Raw genomic sequence first — 11,507 nt, forward strand, 5'->3', positions numbered from 1 at the left:
TATAACTGTACTCCTAATCATGGCTTCAGGTGAAAAGGAGAACTGAAAGTATCTTCCTCTCTCCAAAGCTCCAAAACTGGAGATTCTACAAGCCCAACTTTAGTTTCAGAGAAGGTATATTTTTAAACATGACAGAAAGATTGTGGTGGAAACTAACCAGAGTACCCTTAAGTCTTCATTAAAACCATTCAGTAAAAAAAAAAAAAAAGAAGAATGTCATCTCCTAGTTTCTCTACTTTACATTAACTTATTATTAAAAGTCAATTATAGTGTAGTAATACACAGAGAACATGATGAGAAAAAAAAACTGGCCAGTACTTGCACTTCTCCCTCGCTGGTGCCAACTGCCAGGCAAGTTCCCTCTTTTATCCAGGACACAGAAGAGATATAGTTACAAGTGAGACTTAAGTCTATGGTTTCAATCCCGTTGCAGTTCTCCCCATTCCAGATGTATACAGCAGAGCCCAGGGCTATGGCCACAAGATTCTGAAAACTCCAGTCTAGGATATTCAGATCTATAAGAAAAGCACTTCAAATTAGGGTAATTATACAGCCAAATTAAAACATGTTCAAATAAACAACTTTATTTATAGGTAGGGGGAAAAGACTAATACCATCCCATGGTTAGCTGGAAAACAGAAACATGGAACTAAGAAAATCCTTAAAAGTTCAAAAATGAAAACTGGGATAGAATCTGGTGTCAACACTTACAGTCTAATAAGCAATAATGCTTATTATTTACACTGAAATATACTTATTTAAAGGCATTTAAAGAATTTGACAGATTCATCTACCATTATTAGTACATGTAGACTTCACTTAACAGATCACTAAAAATTAAAAGCATATAATGCTTATGGAGACACCCTCGGACCTAGGATATCTATAAGGGAGATGCCACCATCATTTCTAACCAAAAACACCACCCAGCTAGAAGAGGCGGTGGTTCACGTATGATACCTACATGTTCTCAACAGTATTCTATAGCTTACACTAATAAGAAACCTTTGACTGCTAAGAGAAAACATATTTGTACGACAATTTATTAAAATATACCCTATCTTATTTCTTATCAGTCAGAAACTCCTGACTGACATGTAACAGTATAAAACTAAGTAGCATATCAGTTTCCCTACAGTAGTTTAAACCTCTACAATACATTCCCTCCCTGTGATAAATATAAACTCTGAATGAAGTCTAAAAAACAAACACCTGGAGACCCTGGAAAGTAAGAAAAAGCAGTAAACTAAGTAAGGGAGTCAAACTTTGGAGAAGCAACCTGGCTGGGGGTGAGTTTCCCACTTTTCTTCTTTCACACATTTGCCCCGAGGACAGGCCCCAGTCATAGGGTGCCAGCGAAGACTCTGATAAAAAGGACACCATCTTTCTGGTCAGAGAAACCATGGAAATAGAGCCTGAGGCATAGAACTGATACCGGTATGAGGGGAAAGTCCTAGACATGAGAAAGCCGAAAGAAAGAGATCCTCTGAGTGTGAGTATATTAATTCACACACATCTCAGCCTTACCCCTAAATCATTTACATGCAGAAGAGACTCAAATTAGCTTAGCAAAGGCTTTAAGAAACGAACTGAGATTTGAAACATCCATTCAAGTCTCAGTCTAGGCTCTGATCCACATGTACGAGATACAGACCCAAACCAGCATGGTCAAAGTTAAAGAAACTGATCTAAGATTTGAAACACCACCCACAAATGGCAAGACAAAACTTAAAATATGAACCTAACTAGAACAAAAACATCAACCAGAGGAAAACATCAACATTCTCCATAGGATCCAGTGACTATAACATAAAATCTACAATATCCAGACAAAATTCAAAATTACTAGATAAATGTAAAGGCAAAACATAACCAATAGATGAAAACTCCAAGATGACCTAGGTATAGAAATTATCAAACAAAGACTTTAAAGCAGCCATTATATTCTCCATGAAGTGAAGAAAACCACACATGAATGAAAAGTCATATGAAGTTTTATATGAAGCTTTAGCGGATAAACAGAAAACCCAAAAGTATTTTCTAAGTAAAGAAAATAGAAATCATAAAACAAAGCTCTAAAACGGAAATCAAATATACAAAAACCATAAAATACAAACTTTAAAATGGAAAAATATAATATCTGAAAAATTCCTTGGATACGCTGAATAGCAGGATAGAGGTGATAGAGGAAACAGTAAACTTGAATATAGATAACAGAAAGTATTCAACGTAAAGAATGTGGAGAAAAAATTTGTTAAAGAATGAAGCCTCAGGGAATTGTAGAATAATATCCAAAAATCTAACGTGTGTAAGTAGAGTCAGGTCTTAGAAGCAGGATAACAAGATTTCAGATGACCATGGGGTTCTCACCAGACACCATGGAGGCCACAGTCAATGGAACAACATCTTTTAAATGCTGGGGGTAGGGGGTGGTGATGAATCTTTCAACTCAGAATTCTATATCCAGCAAAAATCTCATAAACTGGAAGTTCGAGACCAGCCTGGCCAATATGGTGAAACCCCGTCTCTCCTAAAAATACAAAAATTAGCCGGGCATGGTGGCAAATGCCTGTAGCTACACGCCCAGCTACTCAAGAGGCTGAGGCACGAGAATCGCTTAAACCCAGGAGGTGGAGGCTGCAGTGAGCCACTGCACTCCAGCCTGGGTGACACAGCAAGACTCTGTTTCAAAAAAAAAGGAAAAGAAAGAAAGAAAAAGGGCTGTGGCTTAAAGGAAAAATGGGAACAAAAGTTGTTTCTTTTAAATATGAGTGTAACAGTTTTTTAACATTTTTTGAAAATGCATCCTTCTTAGTTGGTCATGACAATAAATTCTTTTGGAGAAGGAGCTGAAAGAATAGGAAGATACAGAACTGTTCCCTTTAGGGATTTTGCTTTTTCCAGCTCATGCCTCTTTGTAGATATTCCATGGAGCCCAGGCCCCTTCCCTCTGCTCCTCTCTCCCTCACCTAGGGAGCTTACACTGGCTCCTGGCTTCAATCATAGTCATCTGACCTACAGGCTAGTCCATCCTCTTTCAACTACCAGCATTCGTTTCAAATAATCTGCCAAGCTTCTTCTATGTCTCATTGTCTCCTTTAATATAATATTCAAGCATAGTCTTTCCTCTCCAAATCACCTCCTCTGCCAATCTGTCTTCTCAGTGACACCACCCTTCTCCTGCTTCAAAAACTTGGAATAATCATGAATTCATTTATCATCCGATTTCTTTTCTTCATGAAGGAAAAATAAGCCTTCACTCTTTGGCAGCTCTTACCTACTAAGTGCATTCTGCATACACTGCCATGAATTTTCCTTTGATGTTTCTCTTAGTCAACAACTCCCAAAACAAATCTAAATTTCTAAATTTTTCTCCATAATCTGTACCCACCTATTCACCAGTCCCCAATGTATCTTCTTCATTGCCATTAAATATCATTAATTACCAACATCCTGCCTTCTTCATGCTGTTAACAATACCAAAAATGGTCCTTCTCCTCTATACTTTTCCAAGTTCTAACAATCTTTCAAGATCCAGCTTAAGTATAAATATCTCCACAACGTCTTTCTAGACAACACCGAAGCTCACTAAGCTCTTTCTAGTCTTTGTAACTCCTCATATCCCATGATTTATTATTTATAATCTACCTTGGCATATGGTATCAGTTCCATGTCAGTTAGTCCCGTCCTCCAAACTAGATTACAAGCTGGGCATATAACAAGTAGACCCAATGCAGTTGTTTGACTGATTCAATTTACCCATATTTAAAATACATGCATAAGAATAGACCATCATTAGTACAATTCTTTCTAATACAGTAACATAAAATGTATATTTCCCACACCATGCCAACATTAACAATACCCATCCCTGAACATGAAAGTTGCACCAGGAAAAGTCAAGTATATTAGCCATATTTGGATGTTACACTATTTGGATACGAGGCATAAAGGCCATCTGCTTTAATCAAATTTCAAGTTTATACCAAGCACAGGATGAATTTTGTCATTTCAAGTTTTCAATTCCCAATCTAAATGATTACTTACAGTAGTCATTTCGAAGACCAGTAAGATGAATCTTCACCTCTGGTTGGAGTATGGAATCGTTTATATCACTGGACCTTTTAAGATGGAAGGATTCATCTCTGACTCCATCTTTGCAGCCTACAAGAAACAAACACTTCTACACAGCTCTGTGATCCTAAAAATATAATATTTGTTATTGTGGGTGTTAAGAAATAACATAAAGTGGAAAAGCTTAATTAAGTGGAAAATAAGTAGTCATTATGATAAAACTACAGTACAAAGAGCCAAGGAAGGAAGGAAATGAAGAGTACTTCAGTATTAATTTAAACAAGAATATTAAAATTTTTTTCAACAACACTTTCTAATAAAAAGCACATGCATACAGACCTGAATGAAGAAGACAGATCTTGTGGGGAGTACACAGAGATACTACGTCATGCTTTGAATATTTCTTCTGTTATTTGGGATTTTAAAACCAAAGTGAATTTTGCTTTTCCACATCAAGACTTACCTGGTACATCTATGCCCTACTCTGAGACTTCATCAATAAATATTTATTGATTCATTGATTTTAGCTCTTTCTCTCAATATTTCAGTATCAGAGCACACAGACTTACTACTTTTGGTTAATTTTACCCATGACTATCTAAGGTCAGTATTCTATCTTTTGTTCAGTTCTCATCAAAAGACCATACTAAGTTCAAACCACAGGCCACTGTCTTTTCATCTCTAACCACTCAGCTTGTGATCAAACTAAGAATTATAAAATCGAAAGAAACCAAGACCACCTAGGTGACTTGTGGTGTCTATGACCAGATGGCTTCTGATAAAAGCATGAGAACTTCACAATGCTACACCAAGAAACCAAAATGTTACTCATAAATTCCTGCTTCTGTGTTAGCTATGAAAACCTGTAGTTGAGGGCAAAACTGCAAGATTACTAAAAATACTTAGGCTTGCTGATAAAGTATCACCAATGTTAAAAAAATAATAATAATAATCAATACCCAAAGAATGAACAAAAAATCTCCTGGAGCTGGGCACGGTGGCTCACGCCTGCAATCCCAGCACTTTAGGAGCTGAGGCAGGCAGATTGCCTGAGCCCAGGAGTTTGAGACCTACCTGGGCAACATGGCGAAACCCAGTCTCTACAAAAATTACAGAAATTAGCCGGGCTTGCTGGCCCATGCCTGTAGTCCCAGCTACTTGGGAGGCTTCGGTGGGAGTGTCACTTGAGCCAGGAGGCCAATGCTACCATGGCTGCACCACTGCACATCAGCCTGGGTGACAGAGTGAGGCTCTGTCTCTAAAAAAAATAAAAATAAGACATGAAGAAACCTTAAATGCACATTACCAAGTGAAAGAAGACAATCTGAAAAAACTATATATTGTATGATTCCAACTATATGACATTCTGGAAAATGAAAAACTATAGATACAGCAAAAAGCTTTCTATGGGAAGGGGCAAGACAGATGAATAGACAAATTAGTGAGCATTTTTAGGAAAATGAAACTATTCTGTATATTATAACAGTGATACATGTCATTATACATCAGTCAAACCCATAGAATACATAACATCAAGAATTAACTCTAATGTAAACTATGGATTTTGGGTGACAATGATGTGTCAATGTAGGTTCATTGATTGTAACAAATGTACCACTCTGGTGGGAGATGTCGATGATGGGGGAGGCTGTGCATGTGTGGTAACGAGATATAAGGGAACCTGCACCTTCTGCCTAATTTTACTGTGAACCTAAAACAAATCTAAATAATACAGTTTGTGTGTATGTGTGTGTGTGTGTGTGTGTGTGTGTGTGTGTGTGTGTGTGTGTGTATAGAGAGAGAGAGAGAGAGAGACTCCTAAAATATCAGAATAATATAGGTATATTATCTCTGGCTTCATAGAACATATATTTTTTATTCTAAATCAAATATTCAGCACCTTACAAAAACAAAAACTTGTTGCTGTTTAGGACAAAAGAAGATGAGAGAGCTGAGGAAAGACATGTCCCCACACATTTTATTTTGGTTTTAAGAAAATATCATTCTAAGGAAAAGACAAGGTGCATACTCTCATCCCAACCATACTTTCCCAAACCCCAAAAGAACATTTAGAAGGCCTGAAATTTTGTGCCTATTTTATGCATCTAACTCAATTTTTTCCCCTTTTACTGCTGAGAAACAGACACTTGAAGAATAAATATGCACAAAGTTCTAGATAGAAGCTTGTCCAATCTGCAGCCCACAAGGCACATGCAGCCCAGGAGGGCTTTGAATGCAGCCCAACACAAATTTATAAACTTTTTAAAAACATTATGAGATTTTTTTGTGATTTTTTTTTTTATTTTTTTAGCTCACCAGCTATCTTTACTGTTAGTGTATTTTATGTGTGGCCCAAGACAATCCTTCTTCTTCCAATGTGGCCCAGGGAAGCCAAAAGACTGGACACCCCTGTATTTAGAAGTTGAAAGTGTGTATTTATGTGTTATCTACATAATTTTTAAAAGAAAATTTCCAAAAAAGAAAAAAATTTTTTTTGAGACGGGGTCTCACTCTATCACCCAAGCTGGAGTACAGTGGCACGATCTCGGCTCACTGCAACCTCCGCCTCCCAGGTTCAAGCAATTCTCCTGCCTCAGCCTCCCGAGTAGCTGGGACTACAGGCACCCACCACCATGCCCGGCTAATTTTTTGTGTGTATTTTTAGTAGAGACAGGGGTTTCACTATGTTGGCCAGGCTGGTCTCAAACTCCTGACCTTGTGATCCACCCACCTTGGCCTCCCAAAGTGCTGGGATTATAGGTGTGAGCCACCGCGCCCAGCCCCAAAACATATTTTTAATAAAAAATTGGGACACGCCAGGTGCAGTGGTTCACACCTATAATCCCAGCACTTTGGGAGGCCAAGGATGGGCAGATCACTTGTGGCTGGAGTTCAAGACCAGCCTGGGCAACATGGTGAAACCCTCTCTCTACTAAAAGTACAAAAATTAGCCAGGTGTGGTAGCACAGGCCTGTAATCCCCACTATTCGGGAGGCTGAGGCAGGAGAATTGCTTCAATCCAGGAGGTGGAGGTTGCCATGAGCCAAGATTACACTACTGTACTCCAGCCTGGGCGATAGAGAAAGACTTCATCAAAAAAAAAAATTAGGACAAGCCATAAAAACAGACGTCTACTTTAGCATTGAGGATTTCTGTCTCCTTGTTCACATTTATATTTGAGACCTTGCCAAAGCACCCCATGGATACGCTTACCAGAACTTATTCCAGAGGGAAATGTAGCAGGCAAGTTTCCTCAGCATTTATGAAATGAACCACACTAGTTCTCTCAAGAGGGTTCTCACACAGAATTCTGGCTCCCAAACAATTATTTTCCAACCATGACAGTAATCTCATGAATAACACAAAAACTTCCATGATGGCAACAGAAAGTAGGAATGAAAACACATGGGGCTCAGGGTCAAAAGACTTTGGGAGGCCAAGCACAGCGGCTCATGCCTATAATCTCAGCACTTTGGAAGGCTGAGGCGGGTGGAGCATTTGAGGTCAGGAGTTGGAGACCAGTCTGGCCAACATGGTGAAACCCCTTCTCTACTAAAAACACAAAAATTAGCTGGGCATGGTGGTGTGTGCCTGTAATCCCAAGCTAAGACTGGAGAATCGCTTGAACCCAGGAGACAGAGGGCTGCAGTGAACTGAGATCACGCCACTGCACTCCAGCTTGGGCAACAGAGCAAGACTCTGTCTCAAAAAAAAAAAAAAGAAAAGAAAGAAAGAAAGCACTGAGAGCTTCAAATGTAGCATGGAACAAGGACCTTCTAGAAATTGCCACAGGCAATCATCTCCCCACTGCGTGGCTGCAGAGCTTCCCTGATACACTCAGAACACCACCATCCGAAGTTTCCTACCAGCTTTGGGCAAAGAGGTACACCTGAAAGTTTACAGGTGCTGCCTGCTGTAAGGTTTCAGAGTCATCAGATATGCACAAGGCATAAAGAATTGCTTTATATACACAGCACCTGGATAACATTTGTCCCCATGATCCACTGATGAGAAATTACTTGGCTTACGTGGGATCTATTTCATAGTTTAAATTTCCTTAAAAGAATCAATAACAGAGTCTTGCATAGAACATTCAGAGGGCCTCTCAATTAGTCTTTGCCTCCAACACCCTCCTGTTCAAATCATTTCTTAATGCTGCCACTAAAGTGATCTATGGGAAGGGGAGAGACAGATGTAAGTCAAGTCAAGTCGGTGGAATGGCCGTGTAAGCTTACTTCTTCTGCCTCCTATTTTCAGCCTAAGTACAGCAAATGACTTTTTTAAGGGGTGAAAACACAAGAACAAACAGTATGAGAGTGAATACAGCAGTGGGCAAGAGAGTGCAATAATTTTCTAGAAAGTGAATAAAGGATTAATAACTGACCAAGAATAGCGTAAGAAACTACCCCTCAAGTGCCTGCAAAGGGAGACAGTGAAGAAAAACAAGCTGATTTGCCTTGCAAAATCCCACAAGGGCTCAGAAGCACAGAGAAGACTGAGAGGTGGATTAGTTGAAAGACTGTCAAGTTCCCACACATACACACACACCCTGCCCAACCAAGTAAATACATACACACATATATGCATATACCAGAAGAAACCAGATGTTTATTCTCTGGATAAACAAAAATGACAATTTTTTTAATTCAATAGCACCAGGCACCATGGAGATGTACGAAAGAAAAAAACAGTTTTTGAGTTTTAAAAAAAAAAAAAAAAACAGTCTCACTTTGTCGCCCAGGCTGGAGTGCAGTGGTGTGATTTCGGCTCACTACAACCTCCACCTCCCAGGTTCAAGTGATTCTCCTGCCTCAACCTCCCAAGTAGCCAGGATTACCTGTGTAAGCCACTATGCTCAGCTAATTTTTGTGTTTTTAGTAGAGATGGAGGGGGGGTCTCATCATGTTGGCCAGGCTGGTCTCGAACTCCCACCTTCAAGTGATCCACCGCCTCAGCCTCTGAAAGTGCTAGGATTGCAGGCTTGACCCATCGCGCCTGTACTAAAATCTTTATGCTGAATTTACTCTGGTACTCTTAACCTAGGATAGGAGAACTAAGCTCTTTACCCTAGTACTATTTTTAAAACGCACACCTTTCGGGAAAGTTTTTACTCTGAAAGAGAGAAGCCAAAGTAAATGGGGGGTTGGAGGGAGAGAAAACCAAAGCAAAGGAAAACAACGCAGAGAGCACAGAAGTACTGCCAAAACTCTACAAAATATTGTCAGAGATATAGGAGAAGGTGGTATATCCATGAAGCACCAACAGGATGCTGTAAAAAAAAAAAAAAAAAAAAAAAAAAAAAAAGAACAGAGTACAGAAATTACTTTTAAAAAATTAAAAGTAGGAGAGCCAAAATAAAAAGTTTCATAGGAAGGTTGGTGAACAGAGTTGAGGAAATCACCCAAAAGGTTAAAAAAAAAAAAAAACAAAAACAGCTGAGATGAAAAATAAGAAGATAAAAGATAAGAGAATTGGAGATCAATCAGAATATTTCATAAGAAAGAAAAAATAAACGATAGTGAACAAAATATTAAAAAATAATTCAAGGCAACTTTCCAAGAACTATAGGATATGGATCTCCAAGAATGAAAATATCCACCAATGGGCTTTTGATTTACAATGAGTTGTGTTTTTTTTTTTTTAATGCCAAGCTTTATCATCATGAAAGCTTAGAACACTGGCAATAAAAGTTTTTTCTAAGAGCATCAAAAGAGAAAAAGCAAAGTTGAAGTCAAATTAACACATGACTTCTCAACAGCAACAGTGGATGCTAGAAAACAATAAAGCAATATTGTCAAAATTCTGAGTGAAACTAGAATTTATAGCCAGCCAAACTATGGATCAAGCATAAAAGAAGAATAAGGACATTTTCAGACAAGCAAACCCAGAAAGAGCATAACATAGCTGCCCAAAAATAGTGGATCTAATATTGATGAAAAGTCCTGGAAGACAACTGTGCAACTGGCCAAGAAAGCAGCCTGTTCAGCACGCTCTCAGGGGGAGGTCATCAAGGAAAAGAAGAAACTGGAGTGGGTGAGCACATGGAAATTGTTATTGACAGCTACAGGACAAAACATTGGAGCATTTAGAGGAAATATTAATAGTGTCATAGATATCTAGTAAATGAAAAATAAGGCAACTTTTAATACTCAGCAAAAGTTATACTAGAAAAGAAGCACAATTATACTATTTGACTTGATAGTGAATAATAGTTGTGTAGTAATATGTAAACATTAACTTCTAATTTTACTTTTTTAAAGTGTGATATAAGCATGTCAAGAAACTGATGAAACCGAATGAGGCAGAAAGATAACTAAATTCTTACCTACTATGCCTGTAATCCCACCACATTGGGAGGCTGAGGCAGGAGGATCACTTGTGGCCAGGAGTTCGAGACCAGCCATGGCCAACATGGTGAACCCCAACTCTACTAAAAATACAAAAAAAAAATTAACCAGGCATGGTGGTGCATGCCTATAATCCCAGCTACTCAGGAAGCTGAGGCATGAGAATCCTCTGAACCTGGGAGGCAAAGGTTGCAGTGAGCCAAGATCGCACCACTGCACTCCAGCCTGAGCAACACCAAAAACAAAAAAGTCATGATCAAGTCTAAAATCGCAAGAAATAGCAGTTTACCAATATTATTTAGAAAATAGATGTAAACACCAGGAGTACAGCTGGAAGAGCTAAAGGTGGTCACCTATAGAGAATGGGACTTGGAGGTAGGGGTAGTTAGAACAGAGGATTATGAGAATTATTCAAATTTTATAATTAGGTTGATTTAGTCTGTTATTTATTATTATATATTTATATCATATATCTTTAATACTATAAAATATACTTAAAATAATATATTTTAAGATTAGGAAGACATGAAGGAGGCAGAGAGAGAGGAGGGCAGGAAGGAAGGACAATGTCTTGACCCTGTACCTTTCCAAACACACTGGGATTGCTCACAGAGCTGCATTTTTCCATTAGCCTGCTGAACCACCTTCTGGGTTACAAAGAGTTGTTTTAGGCATTTCTGAAAATAAACACACATAAGGAGAATACTTCTTTAGAAACATATATGTACAACTAAAATGTGATGTATAATATAGAATTACAACTGGTAATTCACTAAGGAGTTCAAAGATTCCACATTGTAAAAGCCAACACCACAATAATCACTATTATTTATTAATTAAACACTATGTAATGAATAGTGCTGAGTGTTTTACATATATTATTTCTCCTGCTCTATGGAGTTCAACAACTGCATAATTAAAAATAGGATAGCCAAAAAAAAAACATTAAAAAGAAGGTTGGTGAACATAGTTGCGAAAATCACCCAAAAGGTTAAAAAAAAAAAAAAAAAGTGAAACAGGGATACTATAATATGATAAAGGGCACGACTACACAAAGTTTCAACATCCTAAAAATTATCCCCCAAC

General features: G+C 38.3%; 1 protein-coding gene across 3 annotated transcripts in view; it reads right to left on the reverse strand.

The window, feature by feature from the left end:
* CDC20B (cell division cycle 20B) overlaps positions 1-11,507 on the reverse strand; it is a 59,975-nt gene that overhangs the window by 14,286 nt on the left and 34,182 nt on the right. For all 3 annotated transcript variants that reach the window (XM_017874179.1, XM_017874178.1, XM_017874177.1), the window contains exons 5-7: positions 11,005-11,098; positions 4,048-4,164; positions 319-515 (exon numbers count right to left, since the gene is read on the reverse strand). In XM_017874179.1, coding sequence (XP_017729668.1) covers positions 319-515; positions 4,048-4,164; positions 11,005-11,098 — 408 coding nt within the window. The remainder of the gene's footprint in view (positions 1-318; positions 516-4,047; positions 4,165-11,004; positions 11,099-11,507) is intronic.

This window comes from Rhinopithecus bieti, unplaced genomic scaffold, assembly GCF_001698545.2.
Source record: "Rhinopithecus bieti isolate Rb0 unplaced genomic scaffold, ASM169854v2 scaffold_6513, whole genome shotgun sequence".
Taxonomy (NCBI): Eukaryota; Metazoa; Chordata; class Mammalia; order Primates; family Cercopithecidae; genus Rhinopithecus; species Rhinopithecus bieti.